The sequence below is a fragment of the Halichoeres trimaculatus genome, unplaced genomic scaffold (assembly GCF_033239565.1).
Source record: "Halichoeres trimaculatus isolate MK-OKI-2021-1 unplaced genomic scaffold, fHalTri1.1 fHalTri1_scaffold_23, whole genome shotgun sequence".
In the NCBI taxonomy this organism is placed as follows: Eukaryota; Metazoa; Chordata; class Actinopteri; order Labriformes; family Labridae; genus Halichoeres; species Halichoeres trimaculatus.
In genome coordinates this window covers 7,240,921-7,267,239 of record NW_027437201.1, presented here as the reverse complement: position 1 = coordinate 7,267,239, position 26,319 = coordinate 7,240,921, and the positions used below count along the sequence as shown (strand labels likewise).

At 39.7% G+C, this 26,319-nt stretch overlaps 2 protein-coding genes across 3 annotated transcripts in view; one reads left to right on the top strand and one right to left on the bottom strand.

Annotated features, from left to right (window-relative positions):
- Positions 1-26,319, top strand: part of afap1l2 (actin filament associated protein 1-like 2) — a 48,464-nt gene that overhangs the window by 8,431 nt on the left and 13,714 nt on the right. Inside the window, exons 2-5 of one of the 2 annotated variants that reach the window (XM_074662604.1) lie at positions 8,423-8,551; positions 11,842-11,934; positions 14,174-14,265; positions 24,166-24,274. In XM_074662604.1, coding sequence (XP_074518705.1) covers positions 8,423-8,551; positions 11,842-11,934; positions 14,174-14,265; positions 24,166-24,274 — 423 coding nt within the window. The remainder of the gene's footprint in view (positions 1-8,422; positions 8,552-11,841; positions 11,935-14,173; positions 14,266-24,165; positions 24,275-26,319) is intronic. The other variant, XM_074662605.1, reaches the window with a different exon arrangement.
- LOC141784758 (kelch repeat and BTB domain-containing protein 13) lies at positions 15,020-16,528 on the bottom strand. The gene has a single exon (XM_074662608.1). The coding sequence runs from the start codon at positions 16,526-16,528 to the stop codon at positions 15,020-15,022; it is 1,509 nt and encodes a 502-aa protein (XP_074518709.1).

The window sequence follows — 26,319 nt, the reverse complement described above, 5'->3', positions numbered from 1 at the left end:
GCCAAAATGCAGTAAAAAAAAAAATTTGCGTTTACACGGAAACACTAAGGGACTGGAAACGCTATAGTAAGTATGCCAGGCCTGTAGGTGGTGCTATAACTGTCTTGTCGAGAGGCAGCTTTTGGGACATCTCCACCGAAGTAGAGTTGAGCTGATCATCTGGTGTATTGAGGAATACTACATTCAAAAGTGGAGCAACAGATGCACATTTTGTTGAAAGACAGTCAGCAGATTAAGCAGATTCAGCACAAGCACAGCACGGTAGTTCACGATGATAGTAACAACGGTAAAAAAGGCCTGAAATGCTACCAACACCATTGCTGTGTAAACGGTAAGCTAGCATTGTTGTCCTGTTGTATGCACGCGCAAGGCAGAGTGTGACATCAGTGTTTCCACTGCACATTTCTCCTCTGCCTGTTGACATTGTGGCAAAACAGTTCTGTCTCAGGGGCCGTTTACATGACAATGGTTTTAGGGTAAAATGCAAAAGTTTTGTTGCATTTCAGCCTCGAGTCTACACAGAAACGGTGTTTCAGCAGACCTAAAACGCAAACTTTCGATTGACACCGTTGCTGTGTAAATGGTAAACTGGCATTTTCAGTGGAAACGCTGACGTCACACTCTGCCTCGCGCGCACATACAGGACAACAGTGCCGGCTTACTGTTTACACAGCAACGGTGTAGGTAGCATTTCAGAAAAATCCCACTCTGGAGGCCCTTTTCAAAAGTTTGCGTTTTAGGTTGGCTGAAATGCCGTTTCTGTTTAAACGCGAGGCTGAAACACAACAAAACTTTTGCGTTTTACCCTAAAACCATTGTCGTGTAAACGGCCCCTGAGACAGAACTGTTTTGCCACAATGTCAACAGGCAGAGGAGAAATGTGCCAGCCTTTTTAGCTGACTGATCTGACAGACTCACTTTGCTACTTCGGACTAAAAAATATATTATGAGGTTTTGACAGATCAAAATCAGGTTACATGTTTTGTAACTTTCCTTTAACTCAATCTTTCACTTCTACTTCTGACTGTGTCCTTTTGTCCACTTCTTTCCAAAGATACTTACTGCTGCTATCCCATGGCCCCTTTTTCCTGAATACATCAAATCGACACCCCTCCTTTTTTCAGTTTCTAGGGCAATAACACAAAAACACAGCTTGGATTAATCCAGCCAAGTCCACTCGGTCCCTGCCCCACAGCTGAACTCAGCATGTTTCAGAGGAGACAGACATGTTTCTGCCAACAACCATCAAACACTAGTCAAAATTGCTGTTTAATCCTATTTATCAGGCCTCAACATGAGCCAGTTAACTGCTGCTTTCACAGCAAAAAAGGCCAGGTTGGATGAAATAAATTATACGTGGCTACTTCTGTCATCCCAGAGGTCGATATCAGGTTTGAGTTTTCCCTTTGGAGATTTCCTGTGAAGGAGTCATGAGATAAGAATGATGAGGAAAGAAGTCTGCTCTGCTTCTGCTTGGTGTGTTTCCTCGTCTAGTGCGACAGGAGGGACCTGAATCTGTGATAGTTTATAAATGAGACTGATGTCCAGAGGATTTTAGGTTTGGTCAGTCACTGGTTTCAGTTCTCCTTCTTTTCACCACTTCTGCTTTTTTGGTGGAGTAGTGGCTCTGTCATTGTCAGACACAAGATGTCAGAGTACTCTGTTTCCCTTAGTTCTACAATAAGCCTAAAACATTAACACATATTTTTTTAACCTTTTGCTAACCACTCTCATGGTTCATACACATGGTAGATTAAAAAAAAATGTCTGCAGACACTAAAGGCAGCCCCATAAGTCAGGATACTGTCAAGCATTTTTAACATTCTTGTTACGATAAAATGTTTTCACATCCTAAATAACTGCATACCAAATCTAAAACGATTATTGTTTTGTCTTTGATATGTCTTTTGAGTTGATTTATTTGTATTTTGTATATAGATATATGCAGTTTGGTATTGCTTCTGACATAAATTTCCAAAGTCCCATCTTAAGCATCTTACTAGCCAAGATAGCCATGCAATTGCAATGTGTGCTGAATACTGAATGTTATCATCATGAAATAGTTTTATAATATCAAAGGCAAAGAAACACCAACAGCCATAACAGTGTGATATTGGTATTACATATCAACCATGGGTGAGCATTCCCCCTAATTTTCAGCATTGGTCTTGACCCTTAAACAACCAGAACTGGTTGACCAAAGTTGTGACTGGCCTGACCTAAATCAGGTCTGGTGGAAATCCCTCTAAATGGGAGGTGGCCACACACACATCTGCCAGAGCTCAAGGAGGCTGCTGGTTTCAATTCTCATGTGTTCTTTTCAGTTTTGAAAGTCTTTAGTTCATAATATCTGAAACTGAGAGTTGAACTTTTTTTTCCATAAAGCAACCTATGCTAACCCATAAAGCAAAATATGCTAAAACAATGGTATGTGACAGTTAACTACACTGGAATCATATTTTTACCAGATGATTTTTTTGTGCAGAACATCATACAACCATTTATAAACTGCTTTATGTGGTTAACCTTCTGAATTTGTCTGATAGCAGGCTAATATGTTGTCTCCTCGAAGGAGGACTCTGGGGCAGCTGCTCCTCTGAGCTGCCAAACAGATGATATCACATTCAATTACTCTGCCAGTTAACCTCTGTCATGAGTAATGGCGATAGCTGTGTTGTAAACAAGTTTTATGAGTAAACAAAAGGCTTTCTCAAGAAAGAGAAAGATGGTTCCATCGTTAGCTAAGTGTTCAGTCTAATTAATGCCCCTTTATTATTGGCTCATGTTAACCAAGTAAATACCATGGGGTGCTAAGTCAGCAGTTTTTTGTTTGGGTGGATTTTCCAGACTGTTTTCCAGTCAATCAAGCTCAAGCTGTTTTTGATACAGTGTGTTTAATCTGTTAGACACACATATTGTTACACTTGCTAGTGTGTTAGCTCAGTCAGTCTATCCCTTAGGTTGCAAGGAAATCACATGGATGCTTTACAAGTATAAACTGGAAGGAGTATGCATGAGTTTGAGGAGTTGAAGGTGAGAAAAGGTAAAACTGGTGTCTGAAATACAGAAGTGAGCATCATAAAACAAAATGAAAGTGAAAAAGCAAAGCTGGATCCTGATCTTACTGTTATCTTTGTCGACAGCTTTCTGGTTTCTCAGAGTACAAGAGAGGCACCTGAGTAAAATTCAGTTTTGGTCTTTCTTATCCTTGTTGGAGGGACTATAACAGGAGTCAAAGATAATTAGATTCTTGAAAATTATCTTTGCCAAGTATGTGAAGATACTGATTCAACCAATTAGCAGAGGTATTTCAACTGGAAGTAACTGTAATTGAAATTAGAGGCCATGCCTGCCTGGTTAAAGAAGGGGTATCACACAGTCATTCCAGAAACCAGGATTCAAGAAGCCTCCTCCACTATTGCCATGTAACAAAGTTTTATTTCTGTTGCTTTTTTCCCTTTAAATGTCCATTTAAAGATCCATCAACTTGTGATGTCACAAGTTGAGCAGATGTCATGTTGGTCTCACTGAATTCTTAAGTGACTTTATGAATAAGGCATTCAGGGCAGCCAAGTCTTGGACACGGGGAACTTTGCCTACTTTTAACTTAAAAAAAAATGTAAACAAAAAAAACAAAACAAAAAACACCTCTTCAATTTCAGAAAATGAAATGTGTATGCTGAATTTGCTGCCAAATAACAAATTCCACAAGTCAAGTATTTCTTTATTGTCGTCTCATTTTTATCTATTTTATGCCTTAGCTGATTCATACCACGAGTAGTTTTATTTTCCCCCCCACAAGAGTCTAGAATTGATTTACGTTTCTGTGAGACCCAATAAATCTGAATCACATCACTTGTGTATTTTTCAAAGATGTATGAACCCAAGCTTTTCCTTCAGTTGGCCCATATTCATCATTCCCTGAGCAGACATGAGGCCAGCAGCTGTGCTTAAAAGCTGCTAAAATTTTAAAAGTGTCATTTGTTGTCCAGATGCACACATGGGCACTCATGGACATGAGTTTGACATTCATCGAATGTGATGGCTATTTTTAGAGTGCTAATGAAAGTCATTCCAAAGGGGAAACTGAAAGAGTGAGGCTTTTGTTGGGTTCAGACGAGGTAAACAGATGGAGACAAGCACTTAAAAGTCCCATATTTTGGTCCTTTTCTGCAGTTTAAAATGGATCATTGATGTCTTCATGAAATGGTAATAACATGTTTTGGTCCAAAAAGCCAATAAATCAAGCACAGCAGCGTTGTTTGCAGGCTCTCATAGCCTCTCTGTGCAGAACGCTCTGATTTAGTGGGCGTGGCCTTCATATGTAAATGAGCAACCGCTGATACCGCATCGCTCTTCCGTGTCACTGAGAGCGGCGCCACGAGCTCTAATTGCACAATGTTTAGAAAACAGCGAAGCTCATTTACCGTAACATTACGGGCTAAAACAACAGGCTAACCACAGCTAAAGTTAGCATCCTGAAGCTAACACAGAGACAGTGGGGACACTGAGAAAAAGCTCTTACATCTGCTCCACAGCATTTACAATACTCACATTTCCGGGGTCCGAGGTTTGTTGGTGGATGGTTGGTAATGTGCCTGGATTCAGGACCAGTCTATTCACTAGCCCTCCATTGTACTGTCCAAAGTTGGAGAAGCAGTCGGCCGTGAAGTGACTAGCACACACATGCACAGTTTTACTGAGTGTAGCTGGCACATTTAGACTTGTCCTCTTCCAAGATGGGAAGCTTGTGGATTGAACTATATGGCTGTTTACAGCCAAAAACAGAGCAGTGATGGCTCTTCAAGGTATCTGCTCTGGTGGACCAATCAGGTCAGACTTGCTCCCGATTGGTCAAAAAAGGGAATCGCTGACGTCTGCAAATCCCTAAAATACAAACAGTTCATTTTAGGTCAGGATTTTACATTCACAAGCACTACTAAGTACAGGTTTTGTCATTAAATATCACATTTTGTGGGCTGGGAGGAAAACCAAAGACCCACAAATTTCACTAAAAGACTTAATAAAGTGATTTTTGCATAATATGGGACCTTTAAAGGGTTTAGATTCTGCTTGTAACTCATATTCAGCTACTGTTTTCTCACCTTAAGACTCGTCAACTGGTCACAGTTAAAATAACTGAGGATTTTTAAAGATAAAACATCCCAAATATTTTGCTCATCCTACTGGTGGTACAATTGGAAAAATGTGGACAAATTGACTGGTCTGTCTTCAGATTTTATATGTATAGTTTCATCAAAATTTACACCAGCAGTTCATATAACAACCAAACAGTCCCACTGCATGGAAACGTTTTTTCCTTAGTGTTATTCTTCTGTCATAAGTGAATAAAAAACTCAAAATGCACCTGCTATGACAAATTCTCAAAGCAAGTAAGCAAACACATTAAAATCTCAAGCGTGGAGGAATCAAAGAAAACTCAAAGCCGAGCAGGAAGTCTAACCTCAGGCATGAGGAAGAGAAATTCCCCTTAAGAATGATGTAGCTGTCTGAAAAGCCCAACCTCTCATTCTTTTAGTCTTAATGTGGCAAAGTGCACTCTTTATTTTCTTCTTTACTGTCTCTTTTTTAGAAAAATATACTTCTTTTGTTAACAACACGTTCTCACAGTCGCTCTGATTCCTCCTGGACGGTCCACAGAAGTCAACTGTTTATGCTGTGGAGGCTGCGGTCACTCACTGGATGTGCAGTGGGCTCCTAGCCAGCCCGTAGCCCACAGAGACAGACCTCCCTGTCCTGTCAGCTGACTCCGTTTCCCAGGGTCCCCCAATCCAAAAGGCCATCAGAGTCAATCTCTGCAAACACACACGGAGGAGAAGCTGGAAAAATGTTTGGATTCATGCTGAGCTGCCAAACATTAGCAGCTAAACAACGACTGGAAATGTAATGAAAGTAAATGTGCGTGATTCTAATCTGAGCTGAGTTTCGTCCAACTAGAAGCCAGCGACAGCTCTTCCAGGATCCTTTTAAAGCTGATTTTAATCACTCCTTATCCTATATGTGTCTATATGTGTCCAAACCAGTGATGTTTTCCAGGTGGAAGGTCCTCCTACACAGGGCCTCTCAGCAGAAGTTGACTCAGCTTGAGCAGGAGTCATTAAAACAACCCAGCTCACTGTAGCTTTAGGAAAGCCTCTCGTCATCTCTGAAAGGCAAGGCTTACCGGGTCTCTGACACCTTATTTTGCAAAAAAAATTCCCCCTTTGATGTGTGGGAGTGCAGGAAGGAGGGGAGAGGGCATGGATGCGGTCTCCCACATGGCCCTGTTAGTGATCAGTGTGAGCCGGAAGGAGCTGCTCAAACAAACTAGCTGACAGCTTCACAAGAGTTTAAAGAGTAAAGTTTAAAGAGAAAATAGTTTTTCAATGTGTGATGTTAGAAGTAGAGTTCCAGAAGAAACTTATTGTGAGATAACAGGATGACATTTAGGGAAATATGCACTTTGTTGCCAAGTTTTTAGCAAGATAGATACAATCTACACGTTTGACTTTTAAAACAAAAATCCCCTCTTAAACAACCACAATAATGGGGTCATAGCTTTAACAATTATAAATAGCACCTCTGGGCCTCTTAATGGAACAAAACGAATATTAGGCTTTCAAAATAAGAAACAATAAGTGCTAACAACATCATAAAGGGCTGCAAAATGAGTTGCCAAATTAGCATGTCAAGCCCACATGTATTTAAAACCCAGAGAGAGAGCTAATTAGCGCTTATGTTCAGTCTTTATGCTAAACTTAGCTATCTTCTCAGATTAGATCTTTACCTTACAAACATGAAAACATGATCTGAGAATGGCTTTGGTCTTATTTCCCAGTGAGGAAACAAGCATTTATTTTAAACTGTCTCAGGTTTTAAAAAATGATTGTAAAGTCTTCATTTTTTCTAAGATTTAGCTTCAAAAAGAGCATCACAGAGGATTGCTGATTGGAGGTATATTTTATATATGAAAATTTTGTCCGATACCGATATCCAATACTAATATTGTTGTTATGGCCAATATTTACTAATATTGATATTGGTTACAAAAAAAAAACAATCTGAGATGATGTGTCGAGGTAGTTCAGAGAGAAAGAGCGGTGCAATTGTGAGAAAAAACGATCTCTGAGAGTATCAAAGGATGGAGCGCCCAAGATTAATGTGATCAAAAAAGTATGTTTTGTACGGTTTTTTTTAATCAAAAACAGGAAGAGAGACATAAAAGAAGAGCTTTCATTCTTCTTAGGTAGTTATGGTGATTACATCGTCATAGAAAACAACATCATTGGGTTTATAAAGATTGTTCAAGATAGCTGAAAAAACAGGCAGCTAATGAGTAAATATCGTCCGATACCGATAACATAACAGCCGATACCGAAAACGTATCGGCCGATACTGTTATGTTATGTTGAAAAAAAAAAAAAAGACAAAATTTGATAGTTTAAGTATCAGTTTGAATTTGTTTGTCTATGTTTATGTTGGTCTTCTAGGGTTACAATTGTATATTTTTAGCATAAGCTAACATGAAAGAAGCATGATAGAAGTGATCAGTGAAATACAAAAACTGAATTTAAAAAAAAAGAAAGGAAAAAAATTATTATGTCTTTGATTCTTTGGGGAAATTCATACATTCCTCTATTTAGTAACAGTATGCCCCCTCTTTGATACTGGCCCCACCTTTTTCCTTTAATAAAGTCCCTCTTCTTCATCCCCCTCCTGTCTGGTCTTTTGGTGAAGTGCTCCCACACTGAGGCCCACTGTAGCAAGGGGCCTATTCACGAAGCTGAGAGACAGTGAAGAGGCACACAAAGAGCTCCCCACACGGAGGAGAGGCCTGTGAGCTCAGCGCTGACCCCTGAAGGATGTGTGTGGGCCGCACTCAGACTCAGTGCCCCCTCCGACTTGGACCCAGACTCCTCCCTCCTCTGAACATGACCTTTCTCCTTTCTCTAAACCATTGCAACTCCCAAAACAACCTCAGATGGGCTTGAACTGTCAATAAGAAGCCAATGACTGAATGACATGAAGTCTGATTGTTTATAGCTGTTGCGAGCTAAAAATGTCTGGAGCGTTTCTCCCATATAAATTGTTGGCAAAAGCTGAGCAGTGAGAAAAATCCAGCACACGGACAGCTGAATCCAGTTATAAAAGACAATTTTCATCCTTCGTTCTCAGCCATAAATTACAGTATAATATTCTAAACATGTCTGCTCTGAAACTTCACAGGCTTTATATTACTCATGGCTCTTTTTCTTCTTTCTTTCTTTCTGATGGGAACTGTGTCAGAGCTGGTCAGAAGCCATTGTGTCAATAAATCCTAAATATTTCCATCCAAAGAAACACTTAATATTTTTAGACATAAAGTTTTTTTTTTATTATGTTATACCTATGAGACCTTTTTTGTCTGCCTGTGCTTTTTCAGTGCTGGACCAGCTCCTGATGGAGCTCCACCGCTTCCTGCTCATCCTGGATAAGGAGACGCTGAGTGGGAATGCGACCGTCCAGAAAGGCCTGCTCTCCGATCTCTTCCAGTCCTACAGAACTGCCAGTGGTATGAAAAAATAAATCATTTCATCATTTAAAATCATTTAGATATGTATAATAGAGAAACTTGGGGCTATGTGTTTAAGCCAATCTTAAGACAGTCTGGTCTGAATGTCAGTGATCTGCACTCCATGCCTGTGCTCCAGCAGTTTTCTTAACAAATAGGTCAAAGCTACTATAATCTACTGTAGGTAATTCCCTTGCGACGAGGAAATGCAGCTATAAAACATATACTTGATTCAAGAACCAGATTTTCTGGATAATTCAGGTGAAGTCAGACCATTGGTTTGACACATGCAGCCAAAAACAAAGACTAGACAGAAGGAAAATGATGTTTTGCAACTTTATAGCTTCAAAAATTCTTTTAAAAAATATTTTGCATAAATACTTCCTGAAAAAGATCATATATAGTGAGCAGATGGTTATGCAAATTAGAACCCTGACAGGGTGAGCATGACCTTGACACTAAACTGAGCAACCTTCCTCATTCTGTCCGTATTTGAGCGTCCTTCTCAGAGCTGTAGCATACACCGTTTCAAAAATAAATGAGGCAAGTGAAACATCACTAACACTTTTGCTATTGCATTTCCACTGTAGTTTAAGCATCTTGTAGTGATCAACAGCATAGACATGTACCCAGGAGTTCTGCTGCTGTTGCCCGGATTGCAGGACAAGATGTTATTATCTTATTCATATTTTTACGCCTATTCAAATTTTGGTGCTGAAAAAAACTTATATCATTTTTATCAGGTCAAACTCCTTAGTATAATGCACAATCAGGTTGTTCCAAGAGTTGTTTTTAAAGTTAAGTATAAATAACGTTTTCTTGGGTTTTGACCAGTCAGAATGAAGGTTTCAAACATAAAAATCTGTGGGTAAAACTAGGTCTGCTCTTTGCCATGAGTTTGCATTTGGCTCCCATAAACTCTTTAAGAACCAACCTCTGATTTTATCTTGCAAGATATATCTACAAATCTTAGCTGGTAATTTCTCAAGAAATTACTCGACCCAGACTATTTCCTCTCTTTTTCTTATTTTCATGTCTTAATTCTTTGATATTTATGATGACATGACAGTCAAATTGCCGAGGTTTGACCACTGTGTTTCAGCAGAGGTCACGCTGGCAGCCAGTCGGCCTTTATGCACACACTTTATGTAACATGTGGTCAGGTCTTGTGTTTCCCACAACTCATTGTGAGTACATTACATCAACCTTTTGGCCTAAGAGGAGCTATCAAGCCATCTACTCTGGTATTACTTTGCTGTTTTAAACTCTTCCTGACCACCATGATAATAATGATAACTTTACAGGCTGCTATTAACTAATGCATTTGGGGCCTATTGGCTCACTTTGGAGCCTCAAAATCACTTTCAATATTTTTGACTGGATTTTTTATTTCTTTTGCAGAATTTTCAGAGAGGCTTTATAGACTTTAGAACAGTCTGGTTTTTTTTTAATGGTAATAATCCAGTAAAGAGCCTCCTGCTTTACTGTAAATAATGCATGGCTTGCTAATGTATCTTTTTAAACGGCTAAAAATAGTTTGTTTCTCTTGCTCTCCAGCTCTGACGCTCCACATGCAAACATTGCATCTGTTGGTGGGCTGCAGAGATTAATGATGCCTGGAAGTTGCACAAAACAATGTGAATCAGTGCTACATGGAGTTTCATCCATGCCCCAGACGCTTGGTGCTCAAAACACTGGAAGCAATTATTGATGCTTGTTAGGAAATCTTCTGCATTGCAGGGAAAAGTTGCTGACTTAGAGAGTAAAAATACTCAGAGCCCACACTGGCTCAAGCTCATTGCTTTATTTGATCCTTATTACAAAATAATGACCATTTCTGGGGACTTCAGTGTCACTTTTTGATCCAAACTGCCAATAATGGTTTGCTATTCTTGCTCTGTTTTCCTCTGTCTCTCACACTCTGACACACCAACACACACAAGCAGTCATGCTTTTCCATGTTCAGGTCCTGGACTTGTCTCTCCGTACTTCCTCTCCTGGCTCCAAGCTGTATCATTTTTCCGAAGCTGCATTTATCCTCTGGGGAAGCTAACTTCCTTTGAGCAGGGGATTATAAATAGCATTTCAACTCTGTTCCCCGAAAAATCTGTTTCCACTGTGCAAGCAAAACACCGTTTTCTTTCTGATGTTGTTTGGTTTCACCTCATGATATCTGTTTCAGAGGAAACCTTCTTTGGAGGGTTAGAGTTCTGTTTGATTTCCTCGGAAGTTAAGATTGGTGTCAGCAGAAATGTTAATCCAATGAAATGATGCACTGCTCTGTTACAAAGTCCCATAACAGGTTACAGTAACCATCTGTTGCCTAAAACCACAGAGTTTATTGTTTCTGAAGAAGTTATTTATTCAGACTGTTTATGTGGCAATGTTTTAGTGATGTCCCCACCAGCTTGTAATTACTGCAGCATGTTGAAGCCACCTTTAAACCAAACACAGGACTTCTCTCACTCTGCTAACACCACCAAGATGTATGACAGAGGGTTTCATCATCCTGCTTATTTCTTAAATAAAACTAAAGCTAACATTTCCTCTTAAGTATCAACGTATGAGTGAGAAAAGAGGTGAAACGTAGTCTGTATTTGAACAGATGTTAAGTTTCTCATCATTTAATGCATGTATTTCCATATCAGTGTTTACTTTTGTTACAAATTTATAACCACAGAAATGATACTTTTTGCCATTTCAATGTAATTGCACCCTTAAAATCTTCAGTTGTCTATTACACTACATATTATTTGGATTGAAAGTAAATGTTACTTTACCCTTTTTTTTGTATATGTAGATATATGATCTCGGAAACTTCAAAGATAAGAGTGACACAGTGCTTTTATTGTTGTAACAAGGCAAGGAGTTTTCTGACTAATGTCTCATGAATGCACGCCATGGTGAGGGTGGGTGTCAATAATGAGCCTATCTGTCTGCACAATAGGCCTCTTGTTTGGGTCAAGTCCCCCTTTACTCCTGGATTTTTGACAAAAATGATGAAAGTGTGTTTGGCACAAAGGTGGAGTCAGATTTCCCATCAGGGCTACATGTTACTTTGTTCCAGAAAGAAAAAACAAGCATGCTTTAGTTCTAACTGTGCTGTGCTAAGTTACTTTGTACACAGTATCTCACATGTATAACTGTCATATCTTGTGTTGTTTGTCCCTTAGTTTCTTCACTAACCAAAAAAGTAGGTGAACAGGTTTCCACCCAGAAAGCAATAACATCTGCCAAATGCTGGAGGTGCTAACGTCAGCTGTTAACCACATTTCATTGTCTCTACGCAGGTGCTGATGAGGAGTATATCTACATGAACAAAGTCGTTGTTGGTGGAAAGGACAAAGATGACAAAGGTTTGCGTTTCAAAGGTTTTTTCCAAGGTGTGAAAATGACACTTGTTGATGCCTTTAACCTGAAAAGTAGTGTAAACGCTTAAAAGCCATGATAATATTAACAGATACTCATGCTGAAAACACTTGTTTCAAGATACTAGTGTACATCCATTTATCATACGGTCAATGATGCTGACCAAATGTTAGCATGCTAGCAAATATGAAGTAATATGAATTTAAAAAAATGATAGATGGTAACGACCACATCTGCTTAAAACATCACAAAGTTTTTAGTTAAGGTTTATTTCAGGAATCAAACTAAGACTATAACAGTTGTTATTGTTAGCATGATACTGTTGCATCTGACATTAGCGGTTAGCCAAAAACATAGCTTGGGTCAAGCCTCACAGATAAGCTAGCAAAGCTTTTTGCTGTGTATTTTATTCCAATGCACAAATGTAAACAAGGCAATTTGAGACATACTCACAAAATCAACTTCATGTGAAGTTTTAGGGCTCTATTTTAAGCTTTTTTTTGTTTATTTAAAGAAAATGTTACAGGAAATATGTGTACTTCATAGAAGTAAGTGCTAGTTTAGTGCTGCCCTCTTTAAGTAACTGCCAAAAGTATCCTTCTAGCTACTGGCCAGCTAGCTTAAACTAAAATTGCATTGCACCATTGTAAACAATGTTTTTGAAACATAAACTACAGCTTGTAGTTTAGAGACCCCTTAATCTGTGTCACAGCAGTGCTTTCTCTTTTTGACATGATTCAAGTGAAGAGCAGACATGTGAATAAGCTGCCACAAACAGCAGTCTCCCCCCCTCAGCTCCCCTCCTCTCACCCCCATTTCCTGTCTGTTTCTTCATAGCTCCTCACCATCTGAGACTGACCTGTTTTGTTTGGACAGTGTTGAAGAATGTGGTTTCAGTGAGCTCTAGACTGAACGCATATTTTCAGCAGCAACATTTGCAAAGCCGCATGTTTTCTTTCTCAGACTGATGGAAAGTAGGGGGTGAGATGTGAGAATTGAGGTTTCTTTACCATTGAGCATGTGGCTAACAAGAGCTTCCTTTGCCAGTACCAGAGCTGAGAAATGAATGTGACATTGAGGTGTTGTTATGAAACAGGTGAATTTATTCAGAAAAAAGGCTTTACCCTATATAGGAGAAACACTGAAAGAACTTTTGCCCTTTTTTTTGCAAAGTCATGAGTTCTAAGTTTAAGGCTATTTTTAGTTAGCTGTGTAATTATTGCTTTCCATCAGATGATTTAGGTGTCACCTTCCAATTCAAGTAGGACCAGGGAAGAATAACGATATTGTAACAATTATCTTGGCAATAAAACTGGGAAAAAATATCCTTAAAATCTGACTCTGGTGGTCTTATCTACTTCTCTGATGTCAGTTTGTTTGCTAACACTTATTGCTGGCTAGTATTTAGATAAATTTACATTTTTCTTCTAAAGTGACTAAACTCTAATTTGTTTAGCGGCTACATTTTCACATTTTTGAAATAAAGTATTGTCAGAGATGTCTGCCTGACTTTTAATTGGACTGAAATGAAAATACTACTTTTACTATCTTTTTGCTAAAAGAAGAAAAAATAAGCTGCTATCTTGTAGCCAACAGCATATTTGCTTAGCTGCTACAATGGCAGGGCAAATGACTACACATACTTATTGGAGAAGCTGCTAATGTTGCTAATCAGCAATTCTCAAACTGTTTGATTAAGAAATCTTGCTTAATGACCACAAATTACTTGAAAACTGTTTTCCACTGTTATATAACTGCTGGCTTAATTAAGCTAATTGTCTCCTAGCTTATCTGTTTAGCTTTAAAATTAACAGATAGACAATAAAGTGATGATGATATACATATAAACTATTCATCAACAGTCTGTATGCAAAAATTTTCCTTGACAAAAGACTCCTTTAAAATGTCAAGTGACAGAGAGGGGGAAGTATTGATGTTAAGAAAGTAGCCATCATAAATTGTCAAGCAAAGTGACTGGAAACTAATATTCCGAAAGTCTTTTGAGATACATTTCTGTCATGTCTGTTTTGCAAAATGAAGTCACTACCACCATTCAAAAGCTTCCTTTTGGTTTTTAGTAATGGAACAACACAGTGTGTGTGCATGTTAGGGTGCACTTATATATGCACATTGACATCTGTTAATTGTAGTACTTTAGGAATGACCAATTTGATATACTTTTTTATATACTCATGTAAGGGTTTGGATGGCTTTGATTTACTAACCTCTCACTCTGTGATATTCATGACCTAGATGACAGATCAGATGCCTTGGTCAATGGAAAAGCTGCAAAATATGTCCCTGTCCCACAGAAGAGCCTCCCTGACCTGCCGCCCCCAAGAACAGTAAGTGATTATCAGCTATTTCATCATTGTGGCTTAATGTGAAATAATTTGATCTGCTCCTTTGGGCTCCTTCCACTCTTGTGGTGATGTTAAAAGCATAATTGACCCCCAGACACACTTTTGAGCTCAACAAAGTACATGAGAAAGTTCAGTGAGTTTTATGAACTATGGATTGATAAGTGTTACCACAGAACGTCTCAGGTTCTGAGTCTGTGGACATTCAAGCCAAAAACATTTCCCACAATTCTCAGAGTCGCACAAGCCTGAGGCTGTGTGAAATCAATTCTCCCGTAGAAACAGGTATTTAATCACTCAGGGGGCATAAAACCTGAGGAAGTGAGAATCAGAGAGTGTGTGAAAGAGCTGTGGTGTGTTTTATGTCGGCTGCAAGGCCGGTGGCTCCTGAATTGGCTCAGTGTGACTTCAGGAAAAACTTTGGGAATGAGGGGTTTTGAACATCCCTTAAGCGCCTTTGAACTTTACACACACACACACACACAGACACACACACACTCACACAAAGTGGCCTCAACTAATATAAACTACAGTAGCAGCTGTTGTTAATCAGGGAAATGCTTTGTGTCAGCACATGTGTGTGTACAGTACCAGTGTGTGCATGTGAAAGTGAACAGATTGAAATAAAGAACCCTGGTGTCACCATGCAGCTCCAGAATCATTTAGTATCATTTAATTCACAGTTCTATTTAGGTAACCCAAAATAAAAATGACACTGTTTTTCACTGGTGCGGTCGTTTCACAGTTGCAGTAACGCTTCCACAAATCCCTCAGACGTGTCTGTTAAAGGCATTACTCCATCCTTCTCTTCTGCCTCCAGCTGTGGTGTAACTGGTCCAGTCTTGGGAAGCCTGAGTAAACACGTCCAAAGTGAACCGCTCTTTGGAAATCCCTTCATCTGCCTGCGGGGCTTCCATCCATCTCCAGTGATGGTGTACACCAGAGTTAGCATGTGCTTCACTGTGAACACACAGTCGCCCCTTATCATGGCTGTGAAAAGTGCCCCTTTGCTGTTGATATAATGTCCAGACATGGCTGTCCACTGACCTGTCGTGATGTTGTAGCAGTCCATTAAGCAACGTAGGAAGTCATCGCAAGGCCCATTGCGCATCACATACAAATTGTCCCTGTGGGCTGCCATACAGTGGCCATAGCTTTGAGGTTTGATCATGGTGGTTTCAAGTTTCCACTCATTTTTCACTGGTATGTATTCGTAAATATCTGTGGTGTCTGGTGGTTTCCAGAAGCAAACAAACATCCGCCGTCTTGCTACAGCACAAGCTGCGGATGCTACCGGTCGGGGTGCGTTTTGAATGAAAGTCCACTCTCCCGTCTTGACGTTGTAACTTTCTGCTGTGGCAATCGTTCGTTTTTGGAATTCGCCACCAATGGCGTAGAGTTGCCCTTCATGCCCAAGTAGAGTAAAGTCATATCTTGGTTGCTGTGGACCAGGAAGAGCCGTCCAAACCCCTGAGTTTGGTTCGTAGCAGAAGCTGGCATCCACGGTGTCCTTACCGTACCCATAAACTCCCCCAACGATGTACAGCCGGTTGTCAAGAACCGCCACGCCCGCCATGGAGGTGCTGCAGAGAGTTGGGAGGTTCGTCAGGTGCTTCCACTCTTCCTCTTGTTCATCAAAGTAGCACACAACCCTGAAGGAGTCGTGCAGCATTTCCATCGAAGGAGAATGTGTGCCTAGTGCAATAAAAGAAGTGGGAGACAGTGATTGAGAATATTCAAGAAGTTCTTCAGGGATTGTAGTCTCAGCTGCTTCCTTCAAATCCTCGAAAGCATCACAGAGGAAGAGAGCAGCTTTGTGAAAGAGCATGTGCACCCCGAAATAGGATGCTGCTTTGTAAAGCAGGAGGCAGTTGTCTGAGTCGATAATGTCACAGAGATGTTGCTCTAAACATGCAACCTGCAGGAAAGCAGCACACTCTACAGCTTCTACAAGCTCATCCGGGTCAGAGAGATCTGGGATCTCTCCCCTGCAGACAGCAAGCGTGACGAGGAAACCCCTTGCACAAACTCCCCCCTTCAGGTGGAGCTCATCCTGGTGGCTTTCAATCATCCCAGATTGGAAGAGAGCGCTAAAGTAGCTGCTGTGTCTTGCAAGAAAGGCCCTTTGCACAGTGAACCAGCTTCCCTCCACCCTCACTCTCAGCCAACCTGCTTGGTGCTCCGGATCAGGAGTCAAATTCTCAGCATGGATATCCCGGTCGACCCCCAAGCCTTCAGGCACATCCATGATCTCTTAAACCCTGGGTCGTTGCTCTTCCTAAAAGCGGCTCTCAAGAGACAACTCAGCGTGTGACTCAAGTGTTGATTCGCCATTTTTCCGGCAGATCTGGACGGTAAATAGAGGTTTGCGAGGGTTCCATTGCGTCCTGTCTGCATGGTCTGAAAATAGAGTCGGTCTATAGATAGCAGCTGTGCCACTTGGAAGCGTCAGGCAGGGAAAGGAAAACTGTTGACATGCACAGCACTCGGTTATGTGGCTGCACGCAACTGGTCATTATGAAAACCGTTGTATAATTGGCTCGCGCAAGTATTTGCTGAATTATTCATGATTATGTTATCAGCCAGCACTGCCCTTTTTAACCTAGCTTTGTTTACATTACTTTTTCTGTTTGTTTTTTTAGATGCATATTTCACCTTTTTATGGGTTTTAAGTTTGTACCTCATAAACAGGAATGAAAACCAAATTGTTGAACCAAAAGTATGCAAGGTTTAGCAGAGGTTAAAGTGTTCCCAAGCAGACAAAATGATGGAAAAATAAATACAGTTTGTACAAAATGTGTGTCATGTGAGGTTTTACTGCCTCCCACCCTGCAGGGAAGCAGGTTTTCCCCATTTGTGTCTTTTGCTGCAAATAGTTTTGACTTTGTTCAAGTGTTTTTTAATGAAGATGATGTTAAAAGCGACGTCAAAATGGGGAGTTCTCTTGAGTTTAACTTTCCTGAGCTGATTATCATTACCTTCTTCTCTGCTCTAAGCTCCCAGCAGGCTCTAAGACACACTCTAAAGCATGTGTGTGTGAATGTGTGTATGTGTGTGTTTTCACTCTGCCGGATTCTTGGCATGGGAACCAGGGATTTTCCATGTTCCTCTGACTGTTCGCTTTTTGGGCTCTTTTTCCCACTCTTTACTCAAAGCCCCTCCACCACACCCGTAGTCCTCCTCCTCTTCCTCAGCCTCCTTTCCCCCCCTTCGCTTTGTTATTTATGCTCTGACTCCTCCATCCATTCCTCCTACCCCATGTTTCTGTGGTGAGGATGTGTGTGTATGTGTGTGTGGCTTAAGTGACTGCTGTGATTCGAAAGTCTTCTGAGTGGAGAAACACTCTCACAGACTCACCTGACTCTTCCTCTCCTGTGCAGATGGTTTCTGTGAACGCTTGCTACTCTTCTCTTAAGCCTTGGCCCAAACAACAACAGACAGAATGATTTTTACAGAGATGACAAAAAAGGAAAGAGAAACAGAAAGAAGATACAGATAAGGGTGGACGGGTGGGTGGGCGGTCAGGGGGTTGTTGCTGCTGCTGCTCTGGAATGCCTGGCTCTTTGTTTTAATTAATAACAGATGCCTGAAACTGCTGTTTTTTTCACTGTGGAGCACTTTAAAACTGTTAATGTTGTTATGTCTGTTTGACTGAGTTTCACTTTGCAGTTAGCAGCCAAAAACTTAATGTTTCTCAGGAATTTTCTGATGGATCTTTGACTTTTGGAGCTGTTTGTTTTGTGTCCTTCAATAGAAATGTCAATGAGTAAAAGCATGATGAGTGCTAAATCAAAAATGTGAGCAAATGTCCATGAAGTACTTAGAGTCAGTCTGAAGGCCTATTTATACTCCCTTTATGCACAACAGTGTATCGATCCGTTTCAAACAATGTTACCGTCACTGCCCGCATACTTCTGTACGTCCTTTGCGTTGGCATTGCTGTTAACTAATACATCCACCAGGGGGGGTCAGCCCAGAGTCAAAAGTTTATGACAACGAAACTCAAAAAAAAAAGCATGGCGACTGTCTCTCTAAACCCAACACAGTCGAGGAAGATGTCTGTCTAACATGAGTCTGGTTCTGTCCAAGGTTTCTGCCTGTTAAAGGGCAGTTTTTCCTCAATGTAACTTGCTAAACGCTGCAAAGTCCTGTACTCATGGTGGGTTAAGATGAGACAAGACTCCTTATCTTGTCTTGATTTTGGGTTTCTGCCAATAAAATTTTATCAACATTTACGGGTCTAGACCTGTGAATGTTTTTGTTAAGTGTCTTGAAATAACGTTTGTTATGATTTGGTGCTATACAAATAAAGACTGATTGATTGATTGATTGACTGTGGAGCAGGTACTGATAATGTTCCACTTGCATAAAAGACAAAAACAGAAGGCAACTTTGTAGCAGGCAGGGGTCGGTGAGGTAGTTAAGTACATCACTAAAGTTCCGCCATTGTTATTTCTTTCTTTGTGTCTGACTATTTCGTCCAAAATTTTGTTGTACTTGTTGCAATGACATATAAAGTTCTATTCTATTCACTAAAGCCTTGTATAGGGTAGTAACAGCAACACTCCCCCCACAGTTTCCAGTGGTACTGCTCCGTTTGGTCTGTATCCATGAGCTTCATGGAAACGTACAGAAATACGGATGAAATGAACGCATAGCACAGACAGAAGGCTCTTTTTGTATCCGTACGTAACATTGAGCATAAATGGTCCATTAAGTGTTGACGGTCCAGTTCAATTAAATTGTTTAGATACAGATACAAATTTAGGTAAGATACAAATACAATCTGGATACAGATACAGATAAGGATATAAATGATACAGACAGGATAAAATTCGTTACAGTTATATATATATAGTATGCACACAGATACTATAAGGATACATCACATAACAGATACAGATATGATACAGATACGCACACAGGTACAGTTTTGTCATAGATACAGACATGATAAGGATACTGATACAGACACAGATCGAGGGGCGACATCCAGTGTAGAAAAATGAAGTCTATGCTGATGTGCGAGAAGTTGCTGTTTGTTGAGAATCTGCATGAGGCTGGCTGCAGAAAGACTGTAAACCACCCACACACCAAGACTAACAGCCCATTGACAGCCTGGTTAAAAAAAACAGCTTGAGTCCGAAATGTTAATTTCACTATTGACGCTCAGTGTACGGGGCGTGAGATTTTATCCGTCTTGGCGTTTTAGAAGATAGTTTCCCCTTCATGACAAACCAAAATACACAGCTTAGGAGAATACTGGAACAATTGTAGAAACTATAAATATCCACACAGTTATTAATATGTCACCCAGCACGTGGACAGACAACTTCAGAAAGGCACGGAACAGTAAGCTAGGTGGAGTTAGCTTCTCCAACATGGTGTCCACCAAGGCTTCAAAACTCAGTTGCAGTAACCAATTGGTGATGTCACTGACCTACATCTACATACTGTATAGTCTATGAAACTGAAAGTGTGTCACATGGCTGCTAAAGGGAAGTAGAGGTCTGTGTGAGACTGGTGGGTTCCAGTGAAGTCGAGTCCATCAGTCAATCAGTCTATAGCCCAACCTCAATACTTATGGCAGTTAAAGTTGACAGGTCTAATGTTAAAATTCACAGTAATAAACCTAAAAGACAAGCATATAGGTATTGACAATAACATTTTATACAAATATTATCAAATTTTATAAATCAGGGAAGGATTTACTCGCTTTAAGGGTTAACTTGAACTTGTTGGAAAGGTACTTTGTCATTGACTCACCTAAATGGAATGCAGCCAATATTCGTGTCACATCTTAGTTTCAAACGTGTTTTTTTAATAAGATCAATCTCCTCACTTTACATGTGGTATTTTTTTCTTCACTATTTCCTTTCATTGCATCATTCTGCCTAGAGAGCGTGTAACTCACTCTACATTCTGACATTTATATTTGCTGACACTTGCATTATGAGAAATCCGCAACAGCTCCATAATGTAGAGCTGATGTTACTCCACCTTCTTTAAACCACAGTGATAACATCTCTGTCCCACGCATTTTCTTTGTGTGGATCCTTTCCTCTGCTCTCTGGCATGCAGGCCAATCACAGAATCAAGTCATCGTCACTGTGACTGCATGCCGACCATGACATGACGCCAGTCCTTATGACAACAGACTGCATCTGCTCTATATTACTGGTAATGTGGTAGATCAGTGATGTGATATGGTGGGAAACTATCTTACAAACAGGGCAATCCCTTCCTAACGGCCCACATCTGAAATAATGGTTCTGCATTTTTAACATAAACAGACTGGAATGATGTTTTTCAATATTTATCACACAACAGTGGTATCTCAAGACCCACCACAGGCTGGAAACCCCTATACATAATCAAAAACAAGCCATTCTCTACAATTTCATTTATTTTTCTTTTAAAGTGAGTAAGAAATGCAACGAAATAAACATTACCAAACTCCAAAAGCTGATTTCAGGGTTTTATATCGCTCAAAGGAGTAGTTTTAGCTGAATCAAACTGATCTCCACACTCAATTTTACAAACTCTGATCTTGTGAAAAACTTTGAAGTTTAACTTTGCAAGAGTTCAGAGTTTTCCACAGAGCCAGCCTCCCTCCGGCGTGGTTTTTCATGATATATTCAGCTCCTCTCCTTAAGGGTTGTATTTCATATTTCTATGATCTTGCAGAGAATTTGACAGCCTTAGGGGGAAGCTGCAGTGGAATGAGGGAACACAGACAGCACGCTCTGATTTGTGGTGGGAGGAAACATTAGATTTAGTTAGGAAATCGCCTTTTTGTCATTCAGCCTGTGAGGTTTCACAGAGTTCACATGGGAAAGAATATACACAAACTGGACTACTGCAGCATGTGTTCTTTTCCCCATTCCCAGTCTTCAATGTGACGTATGTCACTACTGTCATATCCCATCCTGGCCTCAGAGGAATCATCCAACAGTGGAATACTGAACATCATCTGTCTTATTGCGTCAGGATGTTTCTTTCCGTTCCCAAAAGTAAAGGTAGATTTCATCTTAACAGGCAGCTACTGGATTTTAAGACCTGGTATGTCATCTTAGTCCTCATGTGTGCCAAGACAAGACTTGCATATCTGACATCTTCCACATAAGAAAGATACAGTATGTGATAGCTTGAGACGTGTGCCCACGAGATGAGGGGATAAAGGATGTTTGTCAGGGAAGAAATTCCAACATGATGCTCCCACCTGATAACGCAATTCACAAAAACTCATTCTGCCAGGAGGAGGGTGAAAATGGGCTTAGAGGCAACAAATAAATCTAAATAATCAACTTTTACACCTAATACCACTGCCAGATTTCCACAGTATATTTGATTATATATATATTTATTTATGTGTTATCTCAAATTATTCACCAGAATTACTCGTATGGTACGGTATGCACAAACAGTATGTTTGTGTTAAAAACAACTCACCTTGATAGAGTGAGTGTTGTGCAAGTTCACTCTAAAACTGCATACAGTGAGTTCACACCATAGACTGTATATAGAGTGGACAGTGTGGCTCCGCCATTTATCATTGTACGGTTTTGAAGCCAAAATTCCCCTGTCACAGGCGCAGCCATTGGTAGCTGTTTTGCAGCCAGAGTCTGCGCAATTGTGAGGGATTCTGGGAGAATCTAAGCGGAGCTGAGTGACAAAAATAATATTTTTTTTTCTTTCCAGAGTCGAATCACTTCTTGACTCTGCTTCCTGACATATATTTCATTCCCCGAAAAAAATACACAAGAACGGCAGCTGTCAATCATCATTAGACGTAAAACATCTTTATTTAACCTCTTGTAACTAATAAAAAAGAAACTTTTCAGAAAAAAAGAGGACGTGAAAACAAAGCAGCCAAATGATATATACAAATCACTACAACAATCGTACATGAGAAACATTTCTACGAGGTGTATTAATTTTTTAAAGTTTGACCACAGCCCATCTGGAATGACTGGAGAGACTGATTTTTTTTCCTTTTACCTATACCGCAGCCAGACACCAGGGGGAGCAGTTTTTGTGGCGACCTCACTTCGACTCAAGCATGATGACGTCCATTTTTTTCACAGTCTATCGTTCACACACACAGAAACACACATACACACTTGCTAAAAACTAGCTTAAAGTTGTCTAAAAGATCACGCAGATTAGTTAAAAGCTGACTAGAAGTTCACACTGACCAACTAGAACTAGTATAAAGTTTATTTACACAGACTAGCTAAAGCTAGCTTTAAGTTAGTTCTCATAAACTAGCCAAACAGTTAGTTCACACAGAGTAGCTAAAACTAACATAATGTTAGCTAAAAGACCACACAGACTAGCTTAAAGCTGAATAGAAGTAAGTTCACACACCTGGTACCTGGTAGCTAATAGAAGTTAGTCACAAAAACTATCTTAAAGCTAGCTAGATGCTATTTCAAGTAGATTAACTAAAAACAACTCACTGATCTATATTAAGTTGATTAACTGGAATTTTTATTTGGTCAAAGATTGATGGTATATTTTTTTATCTGTTTCACAGCTGAATTAACTTTTTTTTTTCAGTATAGCCTCAAGTCCCCTGTCATTTCCCATTGACAACTTCTAGTCTAAATTATTTCCTTTTCAAGTTAAAAAGCAACAAAAATTCCAATTGAATGTACAAAATAAATGCACCATTGAAAACGAATACAACAATAATTTCTTGGCTGACAGTTGAAAATTTAATCTCTGAAGAAGGAAAATCTGCTTTGCAAAAGAAAAATGGGTGAAATGTGTTTTACACCCCCTTAAATAAAAAAACAAAGTTAAAGAACCACAACAAACACAAATTGTCAATCATTCTCTTTTCTCTAAAAAGGACACCTCTTGTAAACTTTACAAGGTCTTAACCTGGGGAATCTGTCTGGATTTCTTCATGAAACTCCTGCAAATGTTCACAAGAACTGGGCTCATCAGCACTGCCAACCACTTCTGAGTTTCTGCACACATAAGTTGTGCTGAATGTCTTCCTGGGTGCCGTTAATCCAACTTTGGATTCTGTAAAGCACAGTGCTCATCATATCTCTGCAACGCTTGATACCTTTCAGATCCCAAAATGTGAGCCATAGTTCACCATGAATCAAGTTTAGTGTTGAGTCCCTGATGTCTTAGTCTGAGTTTTGTCCAATTCCCAAATGAAGAATTAGAGTCCAGTTCTCTTTAGATTATTGCTGTCGCTACTGAGGAATACAATCCAGAAAATTTTCTTACTGTAGTCCAATTGCCATTATCATTATCATAATATAAAAGTTTGGCGTGTGAGATGTGTCATCTTTAAGATATGCAAAAGCAGACAAAGTGATGACAGATGTCTCCTAAATGTATCTTGTATCATGTCGCTCATTAAGTGCTACAGAGACCTTCCAAATGAATTAGGACTTGTGTAAGCAGCCAAACAGCGTCTGGAGAGTCTGGTGTTTTCCAGCAGTATGGGAAAGCACAGACAGAGGGTCCTTACCACACAGGAGACGAGAAGAAAGACAGAAGTGAAGCCAGACTGCTGATTGATTTCAGGAAAGCCACTAAGCCCACACACACACATATTAAAACACACACCCTCTCTCTCTCTTTTCCATGCTTATACACACACACTCTTCCCTTAAGGCGAGCATGTAAGTGTTTAGTGCACAGGGTCAGACAAGGATTGGTTACATGAGGAATTCCCTACTTACTCCTGCAGTGACAGCTGGATGATCTGCCTGCAGGGAGAACACATGTTGATAATATGAGTGTGTTTGTGCTCGACTGTGTGTTTTATGTACTGGTTTGGAGGTTTTATGGTTGTAGGGCATGTAACCTAAATCAATTTACTAAACTGAAACATTTTTCCTGCCTTTCTCTCATCAGGGCGTGGTGGGTCGGGAGCCGTTCCCCTTACCTGCAGTCCCCGCACCATCTGCAGATAATACAGAGAGTTACTATGAGGAGGCCCAGCCTTACGAGGAAACATTTAATGGTAAGAAATCCCCTCCTCTTTACAATGATTCACATTATGGTCTAGTTAAAGAGTTGCTTAAAATGTTCCATTTTTCAAAAGGTGTGAGTAAAGAAAACTTTGCTGTTGTTTGAGAGTGAATTAAAAGAAACAACTGTAATACTAAAATAACTTACTTCCTTAAGGGCCTGTGTCCACTGAACACATTTGTTTTGGAAGCCGTGATTTCTGTCCAACCTAATGCACCTCAGTGATTTTCACTGATTATATTTCTTGGCCCAAAAAGCCTTTTACCAGTCGTTGCTCCATTACACTCAGGGCCAAAAGTCACTTTCCTGATCTAGAGCTGTTGCCAGTTCTACAATAGATTTCTATCTTTTTCTTTTCTTTGTTAAACTCCATTGAAGAAAAGAAACAATGATGAAGAGCAAATAGAGAAGAACTTCACAGTTGATTCCAGCAAAGGATTTTCCTAGCTTTGCAACTGTAGGTACTAATGATAATAAGTGTTCTTATTTTTGGGCTTCCAGTGTGAAAAATGTTGCTAGTGGACACAGGCCCTTGTAAAAAAAAAATCCTGAGTTCTTGGTTGCATTGTAACACAGCAAATGGTTTTGTTATTTTTGGTGTTGGCACAGTAGAAAGGGTGAAAACGAAGTGTTTGCATAAGGGTGTGACTACTTTGTGATTGATACATTTCTATGATGTAGACTTCATTTGGGGGGTTACAAAAAAGAAGTCCAGTTGTGTTGAAGGCTATGAGAGAATTTTCCTTCTGGCCACTTGACCTGTTAAAGATTTGTGGTCTTAGCTGCTTTCCAGTCTTTTGTAATACAGTATAATGTTCTCCACAAACCACATTGCTTATAAATTTATTAGACCATAACTCAGTGCAAGGTGTGTACCGCTGCTCTGATTAACTGTATATAGTTTAACAACACTTTTTATGTTTCTGTTATGGTTAAACTACTAGGACATAAAAGCTCTTGAATCAAAAATAAATATTTAATCCTTGAATCTAATTACTGTTGTTTGTCAAATGTACTGTTTTGCTAAAAAAAAAAAAAAAAAACAGGAAAAAGTTAAGCCCATTATTATTACTAACTAACTTACTTGTCCAGACAGAATGGGAAAAAAAAAAAAACAAGAAAAAAAAAACGTTTGTGTGGCTGTTTAGTAATTTTGATATATTTCTGTTTCCTCAGAGAATTCCAGTTTTTGGCTCATATTTAGGTATTAAAACATAACGATAATTTTGAAACCCTCCTCTTCAAAATGGTGAAGTAAAGCAAAATCTCCACAAAAGAAAGAGTCAGCGTTAAATTGAAAAAAAAAATTGCTTCATGATGCTGGATGGTTCCCTCATTTTTATAACAGGTGGACTAATCAAATTGTTAAGCCCTGTGTGTATCGGTCCAACGTAAAGTATGGTCACTACAGGCTCTACAAATCAAAGATGATGTGGGCCAACCAAGAGAATTCAAGTCTTCACAAAACTTATTTATGTGGCTTGGTTTTATTGTGCACCAGTTCCTTCAGTTCCATCCTATATACTTGGTCGTATTCCTTCCTTAAAATGTTCACCAATTATAGCTATACTTAAAAAAACCTGCAGCATTATTGTCAAAGATGTTTCCTCGTATTTATTTTCACGACTATCACATGAGGCTGTACCATCATGGAAACACTGCCAGCTCATAACTCAGAAAGGTGATATTTTCCAACCTCAAACAAATGAGTTGTTTTCCTTTGCACCTGTAAGATTAACCTCTTAACCATGATTAAAAAAAAACCACTGGCTGTGCCGTTTACGTTAAAGTGGTCTGTTTTCTGAGAAGGTGGTTTCACACACTGCATGACCTGCAGACTTTGGGAGAAAACAAAGCTATTTCTAAGAGCTAAGACACCATGACCGCAGGGGTGAAGCTGTGCATTATGCTCATAAACATGTTAGGCTGTGGTATTAAAGATGCTCTAATTACTCGAATAGAGTACAGTGAGACGTTTCTAAAGTGCTGATGCACTCATTAAGTGTCATTATACCACAGCAGTGCAGAATATTTGGC